The sequence below is a fragment of the Episyrphus balteatus genome, chromosome 1 (genome assembly GCF_945859705.1).
Source record: "Episyrphus balteatus chromosome 1, idEpiBalt1.1, whole genome shotgun sequence".
In the NCBI taxonomy this organism is placed as follows: Eukaryota; Metazoa; Arthropoda; class Insecta; order Diptera; family Syrphidae; genus Episyrphus; species Episyrphus balteatus.
This window is the reverse complement of record NC_079134.1, coordinates 95,567,886-95,593,356: the sequence shown is the minus strand read 5'-3', so window position 1 is coordinate 95,593,356 and position 25,471 is coordinate 95,567,886. Positions and strand designations below refer to the sequence as shown.

The window sequence follows — 25,471 nt, the reverse complement described above, 5'->3', positions numbered from 1 at the left end:
TTTTTTGTCCAGTTAAGACCGGTGGTAATAAAAAACACACCTTATATAGATTTTGTGCAAAAAAACGACATCGGGATTTTTGAAATCCATGCAAACATTTGGCACCACTGTACATATACTTTGGCAGCTGTCTGTCAAAAATGTTGCTTTTGTTTTTTTTTTATTTTAACTCCAAAGTGGGAAGGCCATTACATCCATGTTGGATGTAAACAAAAATTTTCATATGGCCATGGCATCCATGTTGGATTCAAAAAAATTGTTTTTTCACAAAAAACCAAAAATGATCTGTATATTCTTAGCTACATTTTAAGACCATGACCATTAACATTAGTTGCGTCGTTCTTGTGTTTTAAGCGTTTGAAGGTAGCCATATTGAATTTTTTTTCGATTTTTTAAAAATCAAATGTGAAAACTTTTTTATTTTTATTTCTAATTTTTCGAAAAAACTTTGGTAATTTTATATACATATCTGTTCAACAATCTTATCAGGATCCATTTAAGACTTTTATCTGAAAAGTGCATTGCCTATATCTCGAGATATTAACATTTCAATGCAACTATGTCAAACAAATTTTTGATAACTTTTTTCTATGAGAGCTTTTTTAAAACCTTATTTTCTCCGCTTTTTTTTTTGTTAATATTAGGTGTGTTTTTTATTACCACCGGGCTTAACTGGTTAAAAAAAAACGCCTCGGGGCTTACCGAGAAAAATTGGCAGCACTGCATACTAAATGTTCCGAAATCAGCTGACACAAAAAAAATATAGAGATGTCATATTTTTTGCTTTTGGGGTTTCTTGTGTGTAATAAAAAAAAAGTTCAACTAACTATTAAATAAATATTTAAAATAATAATCGTCCTTCCAAACATCAGTTTTGATGTTTTTAAACAAATTCTAAACAATTTACGAACAAGTTGAGTTGGTAGCACAGATTTAAATCTGTTGAAAAAGTTAAGCCCAGTGATTGAGTAAAACTCGGTTGTAAGTCGAATGAATACTAATTTTATTTCACTACGTTCCTACTATATATATACAATTTTCTAGTCTTAATCCTGGTACGCTGCTCGCACTAAATTTTAGCCGAGATAAAATTCCCATACAAGTTATCGATAACTTGTATGGGATCCATTTTATCTCGGCTAAAAATTTTCGATAATTTGTATGGGAGCTAAAATTTAGCGCGAGCAGCGTACCAGGCTTTATCTTCTATTCTTAAGCCTGGTACGCTGCTCGCGCTAAATTTTAGCTGAGATAAAATTCCCATACAAGTTATCGATAACTTGTATGGGATCCATTTTATCTCGGCTAAAAATTTTCGATAATTTGTATGGGAGCTAAATTTTAGCGCGAGCAGCGTACCAGGCTTGAATGTCTATGTTCTTATCTATCTATTCTTACTTATGTAATTTATCTGTAGATAACCGTCAGTGTATGCTTAGGGTAATCTGTCTTATCTTTATTTCACATACACATTGGGTTATCTATAGATTTGTTATGTTCATAATGTTTGAACACCCAGAGAATTCTCCGGGCTTAAGCCTGGTACGCTGCTCGCGCTAAATTTTAGCTCCCATACAAATTATCGAAAATTTTTAGCCGAGATAAAATGGATCCCATACAAGTTATCGATAACTTGTATGGGAATTTTATCTCAGCTAAAATTTAGCTCGAGCAGCGTACCAGGCTTTAACAGCTAAGCCCAAGGGGCTAAAGTGTTGTTGCATTTAACATGTAAATTCCTTAGCCCCGACTGCGTTTTTTTTGTCCAGTTAAGACCGGTGGTAATAAAAAACACACCTATTTTCAGATATTTCTGTATGAACACAACAAATAAAGTACCTTGGCACTACTGTTTTTATCGAGAGAAAGTAAAATCTGGATAATTATCTGGATTTTTCAAAAATCTATACAGATAAAGTTTTTGTTGTTTTTAACACGTAAATTGTTTTGATTTCAAAAATCTCGATGTCGTTTTTTTGCACAAAATCTATATAGATAAACAAAAAAACACACCTATTATAGATACCCGAAGTATATATATGTACCTACCTATGTATAAATATGCAATTAAATGAGGCTAAAAAACAATATCTTTTTTGTACATACATACCTACCTATTTACAACATGGTATAAAAAGACAAGGTATGATCATTAGAGCCGCCATCTTACAAAATGGAGTAATAAGGTTTTGACGTTTAAATTTGGCAAAGTCAAAAGCAACAACAATTTCCAAGACAAATTTGTTTACAACAACAATTTCAATGGGCTGGGCTGTCAAAACCTTAAGCAGCCATAAGTTTTGACAGTTCTCGATACTGAGTTTTTTCTAATGATCATACCTTCTCTTTTTATACCATGATTTACAATACCTACGAGCTACGACCCTGCCTACTATAAACTCATATGTACGTAATCATATTTATGTATGAACATACTATCAACACGCGGTGTAAAACTCATTGAATTTTGAATCACATGAAAATGATGCACACAAAATGTTATTGTGTTACCCCTAACATTTGAGTAAATTTGGATTTACAATTCGACTCAAAAACTACCCCTTACAACAAGATTGCACCCAAATACCAACACTACTAATACAACGAAGTATATATTAACTTTTAGTCTACCCCTGGAATTTATATACAACAAATAATGCTCTTCAGGTCGCACTCATTAAACGCTATTTATATGTGAGTACTTCTAGAACAGTTAAAATTGCAATATTACACGATATATTTTCCGATTGCTTTTGATTTCCAAATAAAAAAATGTTCTTTTGTAAAAAAAAGGAAACAGACAAGCATGCAGTCCAATACTTATGTACTCAGAAACTCGGATACGATACGAATGAATGAGAATGGGACAATGGTTCGACATCGACGGTGTACTATGCTCAGAGAATATAATTTTGTATTTTAAGGGGAAATCATATACTATAGAACACAGTCCGACCTGCCCGCCACAGAATTTCATGTTCACTCAGTTGAATTATTCGTGAATCTTTATATCATTGGGAAGAGTTTTATATTTGTCGCGTAAAATAAAAAATCTATAAATATTTTTCTAAAGTATTGAAAAAATAATTACTTAAACTAATTGTTTGGGTAAGTTTTATACGTATAATTACTTGTTTGGTTAGTTCTTAGTTCTATGAATTTGCGAATTGCCCAAAAAAATATAGTATTCAAATTAAAAGGACGCGCAATAAAAAAATTATTGGGAACCCTTGTGAACTTATCTAATATCTTGAACTGTGCGTTACCAGTAAATATAAATATTTTGATTCGATAGAAAGATAAATGACTTCGGTAAGTTTAAAAGCTCTTTCAAATAAAAAAAAACGTATCTATTCTGTTTTTGAAAAAGAAAAAAAAATGCATATGTATATATATACACATATATACATAATATATACCTATATATATTTTCCTTATAAAGTTTTCGTGCCATACTTAGTTTCTATTTTTGTAATGCACTTTCCAAAAAAGAATGAAATTAGTTTTGTAGCGATGCAGTCGTAACATGCTTTTAAAAGACCATTAAAAATACGAAGTCTGAAAACGTTATCTGTATTTTCTTTGAGTTGAATTACCTATTTATTATGCCAACATGTTTATAATAGAAGTCATATTTTATTAAATAAATTGAATCAAATATCAATATGATGGGATTGTGATAGTATATCAGGCACTTAAAATCAAACCCAAAGCTATAAAATTGTATATCCAAATTTTGACAGTTTATTTTTCTCTTTTCCACTAAAAGCGTCGAATCTATTTATAAATATCTCAGAGGGGGCGAGAATTATCGTTGAGTTTTTGAATGATTTAATTTTTGTGTTATTCGTCCCATAAGACTTATTGTGTTTTAATAATTAATTAAGGCTAGACTTGTGGCAATGTGCTTGGATCATTCAAAAATATATTAAAACTGCATAAATGACATTATTTTTATACCTATATATTACATAGTAACGTTGACTGTATTAAACTATATAATGGAAAACAAAAGAATATTTGCCAATCGTTAGAAAATCAAACAAAATTCATTAATTTTCTTTCAACATTGCCTTGTATGAATTATTAAAAACAAAAGTATGAATGATTAATTTTTTACTTAATTTTGCTAGTTAAAGCACGTTGAACAAAATTGATAAATGTTTCATTCGCATATAAATAAGATTTAAAAACAAAAAATCTTTTGTGTGTTCGTTTTTCGTAGGTATAGGCAGGTTATGATTATATGTATGCACATTGTGTGTGTACACAGAATACAGGGTGTATCAAGAAAAAACAATGTTACTTTTAGTTGATTAAAATTAAGATTAAATTTGTAAAATCTCGGAATCCAGTGAAAGTCGATGAATCTGTAAAACTAGTATAGGGTTGCATTATCAATAGGTCAATTAAGAAACTTAAAAAAAAAATTCACCGGTCTCGATCACAACAATTTTTAAGGACCGTTTAATGAAAAATATGTCATTCCGTATGAAATCGTTCAATCGGAATTTCTGTCTCATTTTAGAGTTTGCTCAAACTTTGTAGGGATGCTCTCTAGGACTGTAAGGAAGCAAATCCATGATGATTTAATTTTAAGTTTCATGGTTTCCCCGCTACCCGCATTCGAACTTTTGGAAAACGTCATTTGCATGTTACTATAGTTTGGCGTCTATTCAAGATATCATTTTAAATATAAAAAAATTACTTAATAAATTATCCCCGAATTAAAAACAATTTTTGAAAAACTAGTAATTTTACTGATTTTTCATGGTTTTTGACTGGCTCCAGAACCTTGGCTATTATATGTATGTAGGAGGCCTATACTTACCAAATATTAAATATAGATATTTTTCAACAAAATAAATCTTAAACCAACTTGATAGCTGTACTCCTTATGCAATAATTTTATCAAAGGTACGTTTTCAGAATTACTGGGAACTAGTCTGGATTGTTAAAACCCAACTATTGGTTCAGTTATAGCTATCAGTAAAATCCATCAGTAAAAATTTTGTTTTGCTATTTTGAGTACTTTAATTTAATCTGATGGATTTTACTGATAACTATACTACAACTGAGGCCTCAGTTATAGCTATCAGTAAAAATAGAAACATCAGGAATATGAAATGTTGTACTGATGAGCTCATCAGTAAAACATTTCAGATTCCTGATGTTTCAATTTGTAATGATGATTTTTACTGATAGCTATAACAACTGACGCCTCAGCGACGCGTTTATGGCAACCAGTAAATTTACGTCATTAAAATAATTGCTTATTTGAAATTTGCCACCAAAATTTTTTTTACTGATCCTTGCATCAGTAATTTAAAACCAAATGCATTGCTTCTTTCTAAAAAAAATTAAACAATATCAATATACCTACTACTGCACTGTATTTTGTTCATGCTTCAGTAAAAATCCATGGACTTTTACATGCTAAGAACATTTAGATAAACTGCACCAGTACTTTCAAGCAAACCGTTTTGAGGAATCTTTATTTATGGATATTGATACAAAGATTTTGAATGTGTCCGATTCGATGAACTTACGTAGTCGCCGTAATCGGTCTGAACAAATCTCAATCAATTGATCAGTGGCGGATTTACCAGAAGACTGAGTAGGCTCCAGCCTAGAGTGGCAAATTTATCCCAGAAATCAAAATAATTTTTCCATGATGGTTTTTGATTTCTTATAGATAGAGTTCTGCAACAAATTTTGCCGATGACTTTAATCTCTTGCTTGTTATTATGCATTTCATATAGAAGCAAACTTTCATATTCATGCCACCCCTTAACCAGTTATCGGCCCCCTTTGGTTATACTTTGTATGACTGAAAAGAGCAATTCGTGGCCCCAGAATTATTTTGATCCACGCCACTTTTGTCGTTTTTGAGTAAGGAATGCATTCTATGGTAATTTTGTATCCTCTTTCTAAATCTTAAATCAGATTTGAGTTATGTTTTTCCAATTTCGAGACCTCGAACATCGATTTTGATCCATACTGGAACTGGATATTTGTATATAATTCTGTGATTTTTATTCGAATACAATGAAAAATTGGTGAATAATTTTCCCCATTTCAATCTTATGTATTGACTATTATGTGTTGCACATGCGCTAACTTCAGAAAATTCGATTAGAATCTAAAAAAAAACTTGAACGGTAATATCGATATAGTCTTAGTCAAAAAAATATTTTTTCCTCGAAAGATAACAAATGTTATCAAACGTCATTTTCTCTAAGCGGCTGAAAATATGTTACCTATTTGACGAGAGCAAAAATTTTCCCAGGAAAATCCTTAATCTAATCTTGGCAACTTGCGATCTTACAGCAAAGATTCGGATGCAAACCGTAATTTTTCAAAGGAATCTCGTGTTTTTCCGGAGCCATAAGTTAAGGGACAATCAAATCATGAATTTTATTAAACCCACTCTAAGTTTTAGTGACCAATTCATGGTTTAAACGACTCGCGAAAAGTCTGATTTTACTAAGCGATCCGTGGTTTTTCCGAGCAATATATATTATGTACTTGTACATACGTGATAAGAGGATTATAGACCAGTGCCAATAGTTCGAAAAAAAATTATTACCAGCATACTAATCTGACTTCAGATTCGAGCTCAGCGCACAAAAAACCATTAGAAAAATGTACTTTGATTGCTATAAAAAAAACTTTTTGACTAGTGAAAACGCACAGGGCAAAAAAATCGATTTCACTAGTCAAAAAGTTTTTTTTTTTAGGCTCAACTTTCCTTTAGGGTCGCACGAATTTTAATACGCGAATAATTTTATGTGAAAGATTAATGACTAAAAGTAATAAAAATAACAATTTTAAAGTTAGGAAACGTGTATTTATATTTTTAATTAATTTTTGAAAGTTCATTTTTTCATACAAATGCATGCAAATGACGACCGCGAAAAAAAAAAATTTTTTTTTGAAATTCTTTTTACATACCCAAACTTGTCCCCACCTCAAATCCTATAGTGAGCCCAAGCAGGGGGGTTGCAGGGGGGCAGCATGCCCCCCCATACGCATCTCAACTTTTGTACGCCTCAAACTTCAAATTCTTCGTGGTCGTCATTTGCATACATTTTGTATGAAAAATTTAAATATTTATTTTTTAATCATACTTAGGGGTGTTTCCTAACCTTAATATTTTAAAGGTATTCTATTGAGACCCTAAGCTCACTGTAAAAAATTAAATCACAACTCTAGGCGTGCGACCCTAATGGAAAGTCGCCCCTTTTTTTATAGAAAAGTATATTTTTCTAATGGTTCTAATGGTTGGACGTTCAAAATTCAATATCTCAAAAATTAAGCACGTTAGAGCCATTCTAATGCTAGATTCTATCATGAGATCAAAGTCCAGTATCATGTTTTTTGTTTTTTTTTTTTTTTGTGTTTTGTGTTCTTCGAAGCCACAAAAGTGTAAAAAAAAATTACTCCGGAGTACTACGGAGTACCCCGGAATTAAACCACATTTTTAGTCAGATTTACACCGATTTGCACACACACTTATGAATTTGAAGTTTGACATTTTAAAATTTTGTTTAAAAAGTGAAAAATGCGAAAAGTGTTTCTCTTTTGTTATTAACAAAAACAACAACTATGAATATATTTCCCATTATATTATATTCCGCCATATATATTTCTTCCATTATTTTCGTTAATTCTTCACTTTTTCCAAAATGAATTTTTTTCGTTTTCCAAAATTCAAGGAGTGACACTCCTAGCTATATAATCACTCCAAAAGGAGTGATTTCAAATTCCAAAATTGAAAAAGGAGTGAATTTTTGGAGTGAATTCTTCACTCCCAAAATTTTGAAGGAGTGACGGAGTGATTACCAATACTTCTACATTTGACTTCATGGACTGCTTGTCAAATTGTTGGGTGGTTGTTTTAACTTTTTTTTTGTGAAGGAAATTATATTTATTTACAAAAAAAAATTCAATAAAGTATTGTAAAAAATCACTAAAAGTGAATTTAAAAGATTGTGTTATTATTTTATTCATTATTTCGTATTACAAACACATGCAAAGCAAACGTCAAATCACTCCACTTGTCAAATTCTTCGTGAACAAATTCCAAAATTGCACGAAAAAGGAGTGATTCACTCCCATAATTTTGGAAAACGACATTAAAGTTTTTCAGCCAGTGTTCTTCATCAATAAAAAAATCCTGTGCCAGATAAAAAAAAACCCATTTTTTTCTGCGATGATGGGATATTTTTATTTTACAATTGAATCGTTTATTTTCAAAACATGATAAGTCCATTTTGAATATTTTTTGTTAAACCTACAAAAAGGTTAATATTACACGGTGTAACACTCAAAATATACGCGGGCGGAGACCTATCAGGTTTTGTAGAGCTAGTTGCACTGAATACGAAACGGTATTTGAAAATCCCCTAACACCCCCAAAATCTGGATTTACGGGCAAAAAAACGGTTTTTTGGACCTTCACCCATTGAAAAAATTCTAGCTTCGACAATTTTGTACCCATTTTCGATTTTTTTACAGTTTCTGATAGAAGATAAATATACCTTTTTAACAGTGTATAAAACATGTAACTCGGTTAAACCACTTAGAATTTATAAGATGTCAAAGTTCAAAAATTCAATTTTTTTTGTCATTGGCCCAACTTCGGCATCAATTTAAAGTATATGTTTTCAAAACAACATGCTATTTAAAAAATATATTCTAAAACTATATCCATTTCCCAATTGATCGAGGTATTTGTTATGAAAATCACTTCAAAATTGAATTAGAAAAAAAAATTTTTCGATTTCAACCCAGATACAGAAATTCGAACTTTTAGGTATAGAACAAAAATGTTGTTTTGGCACGTAGTAGGATAAGTTGGGCGCCAGGATTTGATGAAGGGTTTTTGTAGAGGAGCTCAATACAAACATTTTTTTCTTTGGGAGGGGGGTCTATCTCACCCCGTTTAGGTGGGAGGGGCATTTTTCTAAAAAAAAATTATCAAAATAAAAAAAATTATTAAAAAACAACGGCAACACTTACAGTAATAAATGATACCATTTCCAAAAGGCAAAATTGTGCATTTGGTTCTAATTTTTAAATAAATATAATATTACCAATAGTTTTTGAAATAATCGATTTCAAAGTTAAAAATAGGGGAAAAAAATTTTTTTAAAACTTATTTTATACTATTTTTGTCAAGACTGTGAATTTTAGTAAATAAATTACTTAGACAGAAAACTGCCTCAATTAATTCCTTATCGAACCGTGAAAACTATATGTTTCTATGTCTTCTAGTTTTTGGGAAAATTGAAAAATTATTTTATCAGATTTTTCTTTTTTCAAAATATTTTTTGTTTTGATTTGTTTTTATTTTTCAATTTTCTCAAAAACTAGAAGACATATAAAAACATATAGTTTTCAATGTTCGATAAGGAATTAATTGAGGCAGTTTTCTGTCTAAGTAATTTATTTACTAAAATTCACAGTCTGGACAAAAATAGTATAAAATAAGTTTTAAAACATTTTTTTCCCCTATTTTTAACTTTGAAATCGGTTATTTCAAAAACTATTGGTAATATTATATTTATTTAAAAATTAGAACCAAATGCACAATTTTTCCTTTTGGAAATGGTATCACTGTAAGTGTTGTAAGTGGTAACACTGTAAGTGTTGCCGTTGTTTTTTAATAATTTTTTTTATTTTGATAATTTTTTTTTAGAAAAATGCCCCTCCCACCTAAACGGGGGGAGATAGACCCCCCTCCCAAAGAAAAAAATGTTTGTATTGAGCTCCTCTACAAAAACCTTTCATCAAATCCTGGCGCCCAACTTATCCTACTACGTGCCGAAACAACATTTTTGTTCTATACCTAAAAGTTCGAATTTCTGTATCTGGGTTGAAATCGAAAAATTTTTTTTTCTAAGCCAATTTTGAAGTGATTTTCATAACAAATACCTCGATCAATTGGGAAATGGATATAGTTTTAGAATATATTTTTTAAATAGCATGTTGTTTTGAAAACATATACTTTAAATTGATGCCGAAGTTGGGCCAATGACAAAAAAAATTGAATTTTTGAACTTTGACATCTTATAAATTCTAAGTGGTTTAACCGAGTTACATGTTTTATACATTGTTAAAAAGGTATATTTATCTTCTATCAGAAACTGTAAAAAAATCGAAAATGGGTAAAAAATTGTCGAACCTAGAATTTTTTCAATGGGTTAAGGTCCAAAAAACCGTTTTTTGCCTGTAACTCCAGATTTTGGGGGTGTTAGGGGATTTTCAAATACCGTTTCGTATTCAGTGCGACTAGCTCTACAAAACCTGATAGGTCTCCGCCCGCGTAAATTTTAAAACCTCATTTTTGTAACACCGTGTTATTAATTGTTATGAATTCAAATCTTTATCAGTAGATACTTTGATATATAACGATAATATTTACATTTAAAGTATAGCTCAAACTTGTTAAATAAAAAAACCATGTTGTGAGAAACTTTTCTTGAGCACATGGACTTATCATGTTTTGAAAATAAATGATTCAATTATCAAACTATGGGTGTGTGTCAATTAGGCTGAAAAAAACCAATCAAAAGTATAATGAAAAATATACCAAAAGTAAAACTAAATCCGCTTTTGTTTTGATTTGTTTTTATTTTTCAATTTTCTCAAAAACTAGAAGACATATAAAAACATATAGTTTTCAATGTTCGATAAGGAATTAATTGAGGCAGTTTTCTGTCTAAGTAATTTATTTACTAAAATTCACAGTCTGGACAAAAATAGTATAAAATAAGTTTTAAAACATTTTTTTCCCCTATTTTTAACTTTGAAATCGGTTATTTCAAAAACTATTGGTAATATTATATTTATTTAAAAATTAGAACCAAATGCACAATTTTTCCTTTTGGAAATGGTATCACTGTAAGTGTTGTAAGTGGTAACACTGTAAGTGTTGCCGTTGTTTTTTAATAATTTTTTTTATTTTGATAATTTTTTTTTAGAAAAATGCCCCTCCCACCTAAACGGGGGGAGATAGACCCCCCTCCCAAAGAAAAAAATGTTTGTATTGAGCTCCTCTACAAAAACCTTTCATCAAATCCTGGCGCCCAACTTATCCTACTACGTGCCGAAACAACATTTTTGTTCTATACCTAAAAGTTCGAATTTCTGTATCTGGGTTGAAATCGAAAAATTTTTTTTTCTAAGCCAATTTTGAAGTGATTTTCATAACAAATACCTCGATCAATTGGGAAATGGATATAGTTTTAGAATATATTTTTTAAATAGCATGTTGTTTTGAAAACATATACTTTAAATTGATGCCGAAGTTGGGCCAGTGACAAAAAAAATTGAATTTTTGAACTTTGACATCTTATAAATTCTAAGTGGTTTAACCGAGTTACATGTTTTATACATTGTTAAAAAGGTATATTTATCTTCTATCAGAAACTGTAAAAAAATCGAAAATGGGTAAAAAATTGTCGAACCTAGAATTTTTTCAATGGGTTAAGGTCCAAAAAACCGTTTTTTGCCTGTAACTCCAGATTTTGGGGGTGTTAGGGGATTTTCAAATACCGTTTCGTATTCAGTGCGACTAGCTCTACAAAACCTGATAGGTCTCCGCCCGCGTAAATTTTAAAACCTCATTTTTGTAACACCGTGTTATTAATTGTTATGAATTCAAATCTTTATCAGTAGATACTTTGATATATAACGATAATATTTACATTTAAAGTATAGCTCAAACTTGTTAAATAAAAAAACCATGTTGTGAGAAACTTTTCTTGAGCACATGGACTTATCATGTTTTGAAAATAAATGATTCAATTATCAAACTATGGGTGTGTGTCAATTAGGCTGAAAAAAACCAATCAAAAGTATAATGAAAAATATACCAAAAGTAAAACTAAATCCGCTTCTACGCGAAGACGCAAAGCGCGAGACGCACATAACAGCAAGGGGGAAATAAAGTTCGAAAAAAGGGATGGAAGATTTTCTACCGTGAGTCTCCGGTAAAAAATTTTGTGACTCTTTTTGACGTTTCTCTTTGATCTTGTTCTTTTTTTTGCTGTTCTGCTTTATTTTATTTCGTCGGTCGTGGAGTCTGCTTCGTGGGTTGTGTATCATTTGCGTGTATATATGTATATATATATATATATATATATATATAGTAGACTGGGCCAAAAAAATAAAATATTTTTTTTTTTGAAAGTTACTTCGAAAATCTTGTTCAGGATGATGAAAAAAAAATTTGGTGAAAATTTGAGCCCTTAAAAAAAATTTTAAGAGGTCTATCATCGGTGTTTTTTATTTTTATACATGATATGATGTTTTACAACAGAACTGCTAGACGATCAAAGTAAAAAAATTTCTGTTCATTTTTTCTTAAATAAAATTAAATTTCCTACAAAAAAGATCGAATTGAAAATTTTCGTCAGACGAGCCGTATTCGAGTAATTAAGCTTTTTAAATCGAAGTGTTTTTTCAATTTGCCTGTTTCACTTTGGAATTTTGTGATGAGCAAATAAGTGAATAGAAAAATAAAACCTCGACAGATTCTTATAGGAAATTTAATTCTCTACATAAAAGGTCTTATAGTAATTTTCCCTAAATTGAGTTTTGAAGAAGTTATTCACGATTTAAATCGAGAAAAAAATTAAAAAATCAATTTTCATTTTCAAAATTTTCTAATTCACTGAAAATTCAATATTTTCAAATTAGCAAGATGTTTTCTTGTAGGGAATTAAACGTTCTATAAAAAGTTCCTTGGCAGCAAATTAATTGCTTTAACCGTTTAGAAGATAATCGTATTCAAATCGCAAATGCATACTTGTCATAAGAAAACTATTGAAATCAGTGGGCATTGGTTTTGATACGAATATCTTCTTAACCGTTAAAGCAATCGGCAATCTCCCGTGAGAAATTTCCCTGGGAGTAGATTTTCTCTCCCGGAAATTTTTCTCCATATCGGGAATCTCCATCGGAATTTCGTTTTCGGGAGAGAAATACAGCCAACTTAACAAAACAAAAAATCCTTCGAAAATATTTTTTCGAACATTTTGACAGGTCCAATTTTGATTGTATTTAGTACACAAAGTATAAAGTAAAACAATTAAAATATTTAATAGTGCAATATTCGGAAGTATATCTATCTCTGATTTGATATTGAAAAGATCTTCTGAAGCAAAAATGTCAGTGTTTTTCTTTGAAAATAATCTGTAACAAATTTTAAATTATTATTATTTATTTATGTCGAGTTCACCCCACAAAAAACAAATGAAAACTTTTGCTGGAGGAAGAGGAAGTAACTAGGTTTTTAAAACTGGGTATCGACTCTTTGCAGTTGAATGTAACCATAAGTTACTCTTCCAGTTGTATAACACAGCTGATCTCATGTCCAACTTAACTCTATAGACGCAACAGAAACAAAAAGCCCTGTTGAATTTTAGAAAAGAGAATTTCAGCTCCACCGCGACCTCTGGGCAAGTAATTAACAAAAAAAAAATGATGAATAAATACCAAACAACCAGCACTAACGAAACAAATTATGAATATTGCACTATTAAATATTTTAATTGTTTTACTTTATACTTTGTGTACTAAATACAATCAAAATTGGACCTGTCAAAATGTTCGAAAAAATATTTTCGAAGGATTTTTTGTTTTGTTAAGTTGGCTGTATTTCTCTCCCGAAAACGAAATTCCGATGGAGATTCCCGATATGGAGAAAAATTTCCGGGAGAGAAAATCTACTCCCAGGGAAATTTCTCACGGGAGATTGCCGATAGGGCTGAATAACAAAAATTTGAAAGAAATTTTTCCCCATTTTTCACATTTGAAACAAATTTTAAACTTTTAAACATCAAATTCATAAAAGTGTGTGTGAAAGTACGTGTGCAAAACGGTGTAAATCTGACTAAAAATGTGGAGTAAATCCGGAGTACTCGGTACATTTATTTTTACTCCTTTTTCTGGAGAGAGTAATTTTTTTTTTTTGTAATTGTGTGTGTGACAAGGCAAAAATCGATAATTTCCTTGAAAAAATAGTGATAACAGGCCTAGGGAAAGCATTTTATGAATTGAAAAAAAAATTAATATTAATAACATATGAAGCATGATAAGATCGATTTCTCTTTTGCTCTTATGTGCATTAGGGTGGAGTGATTTAATTTTTGTTTTTTATTTTTGAATTGGCATACTTATTAAAAGTTGCGCTATTTATAAACGAACAAAACTGTATACTTAAAATTTTTAAATAATTTCATTTTGAGGTGCCTCAAGCCATCTGAATGCTTAAAAAGGCGACTTTTTGACCTTTAAATTAAATGGGGAAAAATAAAAAGTTCAATTCAGAAATTCATAGTGCAATATTCATAATTTGTTTCGTTAGTGCTGGTTGTTTGGTATTTATTCATCATTTTTTTTTTGTTAATTACTTGCCCAGAGGTCGCGGTGGAGCTGAAATTCTCTTTTCTAAAATTCAACAGGGCTTTTTGTTTCTGTTGCGTCTATAGAGTTAAGTTGGACATGAGATCAGCTGTGTTATACAACTGGAAGAGTAACTTATGGTTACATTCAACTGCAAAGAGTCGATACCCAGTTTTAAAAACCTAGTTACTTCCTCTTCCTCCAGCAAAAGTTTTCATTTGTTTTTTGTGGGGTGAACTCGACATAAATAAATAATAATAATTTAAAATTTGTTACAGATTATTTTCAAAGAAAAACACTGACATTTTTGCTTCAGAAGATCTTTTCAATATCAAATCAGAGATAGATATACTTCGGGGGAAAAACTTCATTGCCGATAGGTATTTTTATAGGGGAAATTTTTCCTAAGAAGTTTTTCCATTAAAAAATTATTTCCGATACCGATATTTCGGATTACACAAATTTTTCCAGGGAAACTTTATTGCCGATAGGGCTGATTATTATTTTTTATTCCGCCAAATTTATTTCTTCCATTATTTTCGTTAATTCTTCACTTTTTAAAACATTTTGCAAAATGAAATTGAAAACCAAATAAAGGAATTTGCAGCCAGTGTTCTTCATCAAAAAAAAAAAAATCCTGTGCCAGATTAAAAAAAATTGCATTTTTTTCTGGGCCGATGGGATATCTTTATTTTACAATGGGTGCGTTCACGTACCGATCCAAGGGTATCTGGATACCTTTGTGTTGTTGTAATCCCCTATAAAATCTCAGATGATCGTAAACATGTGATGACAAGCAAAAAAATCCAAAGGTATCCTAAAAATTTCTGGATTCTCGTGTATCTTATGGGATATTTGAAGAACAGCTGATTCGTGTTCACAAACGTATCGGATACTTAGGTATCTTGGATAGGGTATCTGTGCGTACGTGAACGCACCCAATTATTACAAACTTATGCTAGACGCACACATGCGATTTTAGTCGCGCGATTATTCAGTCGCAAAAATGGATCACAAGGATTTCAATGCCTGTGAACACACATGCTTCCCGCGATTAAAAATTTGAAAATTGTGTCTACTGTCATTGAAATTCTTGTCATCTAATTTGCGACTGAATAATCGGGCGATCAAAAGCGCATGTGTGCGCCTAGCCTAAGGGTGTGTGTCAATTAGGCTAAAAAAAAAAAACAATCAGAAGCATAAAGAAAAATATGCCAAAAGTAAAACTTATCAACGAAAGTTTATTATGCTTCATTTGTAAGGAGAAAATGTATTCTATATAAAAAAAGTTTTAAAAAATAATTCTTAAGCCAAGTACGCACATCGCGCTAGATTTTAGCTGACATTTTTTCTCCGTTCTTCTTGATTTATTTTTCGACTCGTGTGAACGTAAGCCGCAGGTGACTAAAATGACAATCCCCATAGAAAAATCCTAGTCGGCTTTAGCCGTGCGACATAAAGTCGGCATAACAGATAAAAAATGTATAGTTGAAAGCGAAGGTGTGATTTTCTAACTGAATCTGCGCACAACTCTGCTGAAACTCTTAAATATATCTCAACTCGGCTTAGCTTTTGAGACAGTTTTGTATGGGAGCTAAAATTTAGGTCGATCTCATACCAAGGTTAAGGAAATAACGAAGAAAAAATTGAAAATTAATCAAAGTATTAACAGGTCACCTCAAAAACTTTCGCAGAGTTAGTACATGGTGACAAACAAGAAAGTGTTTTGTATGAAAAACGTAGACGCTATGTTTTTTTTCGGGGCCTCCCATTAGATTCTATTTAATTAAATTTTAACAATTAAACGTTAAATTGTCACGAAAACAAAAACGCATTAGTTTTTACAAGAAACCCCCTGATTTTTTTATTTAAGAGCTTCAGAATTTAACAAAGCCAAAAGTGATACCTATCTTTTTGATGAAGTTTACAGAATAGGTAGAAAGTCAATAAAATGTATTCCTCAACTTTATTTAAATTGTTTAGCCAGACAGTTTGTACTATTTGTTAAAAGAAACCAATAAACTAATAATCAGTTACACCTACATACCTCTTAATGTAGACGTTGTAGTTAATATTTGGGGTAGGTACTATCTCAATTTTCAAAATCAAAATATACCATGAAGCATTTCCATGAAAAGATAACCTCCTTAGAAATTAAAAAAAAATTTTTCAAATTTTTCCCTACGTCTGTTATCACTATTTTTTTCAAAGAAATGAGCCATTTGGGCTTTTAAGCCAAACGGCAGTGTGGAGGAAAAAATAAAAAAAAGCAGAAAAAAAACTTTAGACATTTTAATTCTGAGCGTGTATTATGCATGTACGCGTTTGTTTTCCTCAGATTTGATTTGATTGGTTGGTTTTTTCTTGTACTTGTTTAATAAACAGTTATGATAGAAAGGAAAAAGACAAAGACAGATTGCTTAAAAGCCCATTTTTGTCTTTTCACACACACAATTGCAAAAAAAAAATTACTTTCATTAGTTGTGTTCACTAACGCTGTGCTGGACTGTTTAAGGATAAAAAGTACAACTTTTTGCTGTTCATTGACTTTTTTCTGTGGTGAACTGTTCTAGTTTGCTGTTCATTGACAAATCTAGAACAGTTTAGAACAGGATTTTCGGTTCTTGCTTTTGAGTCAGATCAGGTTAGAACAGATTTGTGAGAAGTGTCAACAACAAAGCTGTCATTTTTTGTTTTGATTTAATTGTGCGAATATTTCTCGGGTGCTCGTGGTTTTTTTTTTTAACTGTCCTGTCCTGTTCTGATCTAGAAAATCCTCGTTGAACATACTTATTATGTTCCATCACTCAATAAAAAGGAGTACAAATTTAGAGTATTCCTAAATAGAGTACTAAATATAGTGAAGGAAGCGACATGAATTTTGATCTTTAAAATAGGTAAAAAACAAAGTAATTTTTAGCCTGGTTTTGTTAAAATCCAACTATTTATGTAAGAGATAAAAATAAAAAATCAAAAAATCGTATTTTTCTAATATTTTTGGAGTTAAATATAAAAAAATGGTTTGAGTAAAAGTTATAGAAACTTTTACTATCTACAACTTTTGTATTTAACTTTTTTTCGATAGGAGGTTTCTTTGGACAGAAATTGTAAAAAAACACGATTTTTGACACATTTTATTAAAGCAAAAAAAAAAAAAACACAATTTTACAGGATAGTTAAATGTAGCGATAAACTATTTAGCGACTTCCAGGAGGAGGTATTCAATTCGTTTGTATTTTTTTTTTATGTTTGTTACCTCAAAACTTTGGATCATTCTTTTCCTCCTCACTGATGCAAATCACAGAAGAAACGATATGCAACGCATGCGCAGCGATTTAGAAGAAGAACCGGTCTCATCTACTTTATCGTTTTTTTTTTCTTTGTTATTTACATTCATTTTTGAACCCACGATTAGCGAAGAAAAAAGGTCGTTCTGCACAGAGATTCGCATATACAGAAAAATATACTCCGTTTGCGACTGAGATAGTTTTGAGTTGGGCTCTCAGTTAAGCTGATCATCGGCACGGGTCGTATTACACCTTTATTATTAGTTTAAATCTAGATGGTTACAAATTCATAAACTGTTTAAGTGAATCCAGTCACACAGGAGGGATATCGTTCTATGTTAAAAATAATCTCAAATGTTCACTAGTAAAAAAATATGTGATTGAGATGAAATGCTGGTGTATGATTATAAAAGTGCAATATTCAAATAATAATTCTGTGATACTCATTGGTGCAATATATAGATCCCATTTATGCTCTAAAATTGAATGCTGTGATAATTTAGTCAATTGGATTGACTTCTTACAACAGTGCAATAATTTATATGTTTTATGTGGTGATTTTAATATTAACTGGCTAGAAAGCCAGGATACGTATCGACGACGAATAGCCCAATGTCTTAATGATAACAGCTAAAGTATGATCATTCATGATCCAACTAGAATAACCCCTGTATCAAGAACCTTAATTGATTATGTTGTAAACAATGATGAGTCCCTAGTTAAATCTAAAGTGAATAGCGCATATAAAGTAAGTGACCATGAATCAATCGAAATACTGATCAAATGCAATAACAAGAAAACTGTAAACAAGAAAACTATACGATTCTGTAAGTACAACAATTACGCCTATTTATTAAAATTAAGTATGAACTCCTTTTTTGCAAACATTGATGCAGACCAACCATATAATGTAAATACCCTAAGCGAATATTTTTCGATAAATCTTCAGGAAATCGTCAATTCTATGGTGGTCGAAAAAGCTGTGCCATTTGTGAAGATAAAAACCACAAAATAGACTTGTATCGCAGAGCAGTTTTGACAAATAATCATAGTGATTGGTGTGAATACAAACGTTTTAGAAACGCATATAAAATTAAATTGTCGGATTCTAAATCTAACTTTATAAAATCTAAAGTAGATCATGCGTGATCTTAAAAAGATATGTGGAAACAATTAAAAACATATGTTTTACATAACAATAAGACTGATAGTATAATGGAAGTGTAATTAGAAAATGGCAATAAAATAAACGACAGTGCAATATTAAGTGTAGAACTAAACAAATTTTTTGTTCAAAGTATAGTAATGTCGTTTTCTTTCACTCTATTAAGGAGTACTCTAAATTTTTACTCCTTTTTCTGGAGTGAAAGAACATAATGAGAGTAATTTTTTTTTATGTAATTGTGTGTGTGACAAGGCAAAAATGGATAATTTCCTTGAAAAAAATAGTGATAACAGGCCTAGGGAAAACATTTTATGAATTGAAAAGAAAAATTAATATTAATAACATATGAAGCATAATACACGAAGACGGAAGGCGCAGAAATCATCTTCCAATTTCCTTTTGATTTTCGTTTCGGTACGTCACGCGCTTCTACACGTATTATTTTTTTGAAGACGCAAATTTGACAGTTATTTTCTTTGGTTTTATTTTGTTCTTGTTTTCGTATGACGACTTCTACAGGAAGACGTAGACGCACGAGATGCACATAAGAACAAGAAAGAGAGAAAGGTCGATTTCTCCTTTGCTCTTATGTGTCTACGTCTTCGTGTAGAAGGTCTGCTTTTACATGAAGACGCAAGGCGCAGAAATTATCTTCGAATTTCCTTTTGATTTTCCCTTCGGTAAGTCGCGCGCTTCTACACGTAGTAATTTTTATAAGACGCAAATTTGACAGCTATTTTTTTTATTTTATCTTGTTCTCGTTTTCGTATCTATTTTTATTTAAAAAAAAGCACCAAAATATACAAAAAACAACATCAGGGGGCTCTATGTGCAACAAAAACATTTAAATAAATTAATAAAAGTTAGTATACACCCAAATAATATACATCCGACGAAGCGAACTCTGCCACCGACGAAATCAATTAAAGCAAAACAGCACAAAAATGAACAAGATCAAAGAGAGACGTCAAAATGAGTCTCAAAATTTTCGACCGGAGACTCACAGGGTAAAAAATCTTCCATCCCTCTTTTTCGAACTTTCTTTCTCCCTTACTCTTCATTGAATCTTGACTCTTGCGTCTTCATGTAAAAGCAGACAAGCAGACTATGTATTTTAATTCCAAAAAAAACAGCAAAATATACAAAAAAAACAACTCCCGTGCGGGGTCTATGTGCAACGAAAACGACGAAATAAAATAAAGCAGAACAGCAAAAAAAAAGAACAAGATCAAAGAGAAACCTCAAAAAGAGTCACAAATTTTTTTACCGGAGACTCACGGCAGAAAATCTTCCTTCCCTTTTTTTCGAACTTTATTTCTCCTTTGCTGTTATGTGCGTCTCGCGCTTTGCGTCTTCGTGTAGAAGCGAACTTAGTTTTACTTTTGGTATATTTTTCATTATGCTTCTGATCGGTTTTTTCAACCTAATTGACACACACCCTTAGTTTGATTTTATAGTTGTAAAATAAAAATATCCCATCAACGCAGAAAAAAATGGGAATTTTTTGTTATATGGCACAGGATTTTTTTTTATTGATGAAGAACACTGGCGGAAAATTTTTTTTATTCGGTTTTCAATTTCATTTTGGAAAAAGTAAAGAATTAATGCAAAAATGGAAGAAATATATCTGGCGGAATATAATACAGTAAAAAATATATTCATAATGGTTGTTTTCTGTTAAAAACAAAAGAGTTTGAAAGAAAAACTTTTCGCATTTTTCAATTTTCAAACAAAATTTTAAAATGTCAAACTTCAAATTCATAAGTGTGTGTGCAAATCGGTGTAAATCTGACTAAAAATGTGGAGTAAATCCGGGGTACTCCGTAGTACTAAAATTACTCCGGAGTAATTTTTTTTTTACACTTTTGTGGCGTCAAAGAACACAAAACCTTCAAAAGTGCAAAAATAAGTACTAAAAGGGTTCTCTCATTGGAGTGAAAGAAAACGACATAAGTCTAACGTCTTCAGTCTCATTTCCTGTGTATTCATGTTTGGTGGATCGGTGCAATATAGATTTTAAGTTTTCTGAAGTGACCATTGAACAAACATAAAGTGCAATAAAACAAATTAGCCAAAAAAATGACTTTAACTTTATGAAGGCTAAAATGTTTCAGGATGCAATAGATACAATAGGCCCTATATTCGCGCGAATTATCAATGCATCTCTAGCGTCTGGAATTTTCCCAGCTACATGGAAAGAATCATTGATTGTTCCTACTAAGAAAACTCCTGACGCGAAATTCTGCAAAGACTACGGCCCAATAAACATGGTACCGATCTACGAAAAAATATTAGAAAAAGTTGTTATGATACAATTTCAAGATCATCTATACTGTCAAAATATTTTAAGTGTTAACCAGTCCGGATTTCGAGAGAAGCATTCCTGCGAAACTAGCCTGAGCTTTGTGATAAACAAATGGAAATCTGAAATTGATGATAAAAATTTAGTTATTGCAGTGTTCATTGATCTCAAACGGGCTTTCGAAACTGTGAACACGTCTATTTTGCTCCAAAAGTTTTCCAAAACTGGTGTAAGAGGAACTGAACTAAATTGGTTCCGAAGTTTTCTCGAAGGCAGATCTCAGCGAACTAGAGTGAATGGAGTAACTTCGGGGCCAATACCAGTTAATATTGGTATCCCTCAAGGAACTTTACTTGGAGTTATACTGTTCCTTGTTTATATCAATGATATGGAAAAGGTATTGAAGCATTTATATTTCTGGTCGTGATGTCTCAACATGTGTGAAAAATTTAAATGAAGATCTTGGTGCAATAAATAAGTGGCTAAAAATGAACCGTCTCTTATTAAATATGGAAAAGTCAAAGTGTATGTTACTTAACGTCTCTATGTTACCGCCTCAATTGTCCATTCACGTTGATAACTGTCCCCTTGAAATCGTGTGATGTTAGATGAAAAACTATCGTGGAACGAACATACAGATTACTTATGCAAAAAAGTATCCAAAAAGTTAGGAGTGCTACGAAAAATAAGAAATAGCTTATCAAAAAACAGTGCAATAAAAGTATATAACGTCATAATAAAACCCCATTTCGAGTATTGTCCAAGTGTTTTGTACTTCTTTAATATGTCCCAAAAAAGTCGAATGCAGGTTTTGCAAAATAAAGCAATGCGAATTATATTAAAACGTGATAACTATGCACATATAAGAGAAATGCACAATTCATTAAACTGGTTCAATATAAACCAAAGACTCTATATTTTGACAATGACGTTTATTTACAAAATTAAAAATAATATGTGTCCTGAATACTTAAGTGCACCAACTGTAACATACCAAACATACGCTATGAATTACTGTACGTATATACACATGTATGTATGTGTAACAACACAAGATTAATGTAACAAAATATGTATACCTAATTTAAGATATGCTGAGATAATAAACAGTCAGTTGATACTGGCACTTGAACTTATGAAGAGCTGTTTGTTACATGGCGCAGCCGAAAGAAAAGCCTACACGTATAAGAACATTAAATTTGAGATATGGTCATTGCTTGTTCTAAAGAATTAAATAAATCAACTCGTGTTAAAAAAGTGCTAAGAAACAGAATTGTTCAATATTATTTGCCAACAACAGTTCACAAGAAGCAAAAATTGGATGAAAGTGAAAAACTAAATAAGTATCTCCAAAAAAAGAGCAGCACGTGTTTTAGTCCAATCGTTGTTTGGAATAAAATCGATTTCAAAATGGAATTGGGAGTTATTAAGCCAGTTAGTAATCTTAATTTAAATGGAAATATTTGCGAAAACTGGAGGCGTTTTAAACAAAGCTTTGAAATTTTCTTGACCGCTTCAGGCGTTGCTAAAAAAGAGGAAGAGGTCAAAATAGCCACGTTTTTAAATGCTATAGGAGAGGAAGCGCTAGAAGTTTATAACACGTTTAATTTATCTGAAGCGAATAAGAAAAAATATAATGAAGTGATAAAGGCATTTGAAGATTTTTGCCTGCCAAAAAAAAAATACAGTGTATGAAAGGTTCATTTTTTACAACCGTAATCAAAGTGAAGGTGAACCGTTTGACGTTTTTCTGATGGATCTGAAGAGGTTAGTTCGAACATGTGAGTTCGGAAGCAGTGAAAACGAGATGTTAAGAGATCGCTTGGTGCTGGGAGTTTATGACAAGAAACTTCAAGAGAAATTCCTACAAGAGGATAAATTGGATTTTGCGAGGGCAGTGGAGAAAGGCAGAGCAGCAGAAGCAACGAGGGAGCAAATAACAAATATTCAGAAACCTGGGTCAGCAATACACGAGGTGAAAAGTAGACAAGAAAAACCGATGAGTAATCAAAATAATTATCAAAAAGTAAAACCACATGCAAATAATTTTAATAAGTACAGTAATACTAACACTTACAGTAACAATAAAAGTAACAGTAAAAATAACGTTGATTATATAAATAATTGTCAGTATTGCAACTCGTCACATAAGCGGAGAAATTGTCCCGCCTTTGGTAAAAAATGCAAAAATTGTTCAAGGTTAAATCATTTTGCTATTGCTTGTAAAATAAAAAATGTTAGAGAAATAAATGTAAATGAAGAAGAAGATGATTTAGATTCTAATAACGAGTTTTATATTCATTCCATAGATTCAAAAAAACAAGACCATCAAATGGAACTGCAAGTCTCGTCAAGATGTTGGGTGGAATCTATTAAAATAAACGATACATTTGTTGAGTTTAAACTAGATACGGGAGCCGATGTGAACATTCTTCCCCAGGGGATATTTAAAAAATTAAAAAATCAAGCAGTTTTACGTCCAACATCCACCGTTCTGCAAGCATATGGAGGGTCAAAGATTGTGCCACTGGGAGTTTGTACACTAAAATGTATTCGGAGGAATGAAGTGAGTTTCCAAAAATTTGTTATAGTAAAAGAAAATTATGTTCCAATACTTGGACTTCAGACATGCGTACATCTAAAAATTGTGAGTAGAATTGATTCAATTAAAAACATTAGCAACAGCGATTGTAAAAATTATTCAAAGTTTTCAAAAGAAATTATTGCAAGGGAATATTCTGATTTGTTTTGTGGAATAGGTAAATTTACACAAAAATATAACATTCAAATAAAAGAAAATGCAGTTCCGATAGCACGTTCAGCTAGAAGGGTTCCTCTTAAATTAAGGGAACGTCTTAAGGTCACTTTAGATAGAATGGAAAATGAAGGTATTATTGCAAAATGTGAAGAGAAAAGGGATTGGATTAGCAATTTAATTATTGTAGAAAAGAAAAACGGGAGTTTAAGGCTATGTTTAGATCCAATGGAGTTGAATAAATGTCTGATTGATGAAGTAGTTTTGATTCCCACTCTAGAACAAATAATGACTACCTTAAATGGAGCCAAATTCTTCAGTGTATTAGATTTAAAAGATGGGTTTTGGCATGTAGAATTAACAGAAGAATCGCGGAAATTGTGTGCTTTTGCAACACCATACGGGCTGTATGACTGCAATAGATTACCATTTGGGGTAAAGGTAGCCCCTAAGGTCTTTCAAAAAATGAATGAAAGTAATTTTAGTGGCTTGAGGGGAGTTTGCATATACATAGATGATATAGTTATATTTGGCACTACTCAGGAAGAGCATGACGAAAATCTTCTAGCAGTTCTGGAAAGAGCTCGAGAGAATAATATAAAGTTCAATCCAGACAAAATGCAAATAAATGCAAAGGAAATAAATTACTTGGGCCATGTTTTTTCAAAAAGTGGGGTACGTCCAGATAGAGATAGAATACGGGCTATACAGAAAATGAAGAATCCACATGACAAAAAAGATCTTCAAAAGTTTTTGGGTGTCATTAATTACGTAAGAGCTTTTATACCAAATTTAGCTGAACTAACTTCTCCGTTGAGAGAACTATTAAGAAAAAACGTTATATTCAATTGGTTAGAAGTACATTCAAGTGCAGTTGAGATAATAAAGAAAGCTATTTTGAATTCTCCTATTTTAAAACCATTCGACGAAACTAAAAATATCTGTATACAGACGGATGCCTCTCAAAATGGATTGGGTTGTTGTTTGTTACAGGATAACCAACCTATTTCGTTCGCATCCAGGAGTTTAACAGACAGCGAGCGTAGATATTCGCAGATCGAGAAAGAACTTCTCGCCATACTATTTGCATGTAAGAAATTTTATTTTTATTCTTATGGTCGCAGTGTACTTCTGTACAGTGACCATAAGCCTCTAGAATCCATTATGAATAAGCAAATTGATAAAATTCCATCTTCTAAGTTACAAAGAATGCGGTTGAAATTACTGAATTTTGATGTGAAAGTTAAATATATGCCAGGAAAATACCTGCATATAGCTGATTATTTATCAAGATATTATGAAGATACAGGAAATTGTGATGAGGACCCTACAATAACGGAAGCGGTTTTATCAATAAATGTTAGTGAGGAAAGGAAATTTGATTTTAAGAAGAATACTGATGAAGATATTATATTGAGAAAATTAAAGAAACTGTGTCAGGAAGGTTGGCCAAATGATAAAACAAAATTAGACGAGAACATAAAATTTTACTTTAAAATACGACATGATATTTTTCTGGAAGATGAAATTCTATTTTACAGTAATCG

The 25,471-nt window shown here is 31.4% G+C and overlaps 1 protein-coding gene across 11 annotated transcripts in view; it reads left to right on the top strand.

Moving 5' to 3' along the window:
- LOC129921094 (RNA-binding protein 24-B-like) overlaps nt 1–25,471 on the top strand; it is a 177,904-nt gene that overhangs the window by 24,442 nt on the left and 127,991 nt on the right. For 3 of the 11 annotated variants that reach the window (XM_056002753.1, XM_056002758.1, XM_056002757.1), the window contains exons 1-2: nt 2,842–3,108; nt 3,186–3,312. The exons of 1 other annotated variant lie outside the window; for it this stretch is intronic. In XM_056002753.1, the coding sequence (XP_055858728.1) occupies nt 3,304–3,312 (9 nt within the window). In that variant the 5' untranslated portion in view covers nt 2,842–3,108; nt 3,186–3,303. Of the gene's footprint in view, nt 1–2,457; nt 2,695–2,838; nt 3,109–3,185; nt 3,313–25,471 lie in introns of those variants that run through there. 7 more of the 11 variants (XM_056002763.1, XM_056002764.1, XM_056002754.1 and 4 more) reach the window with 7 other exon arrangements.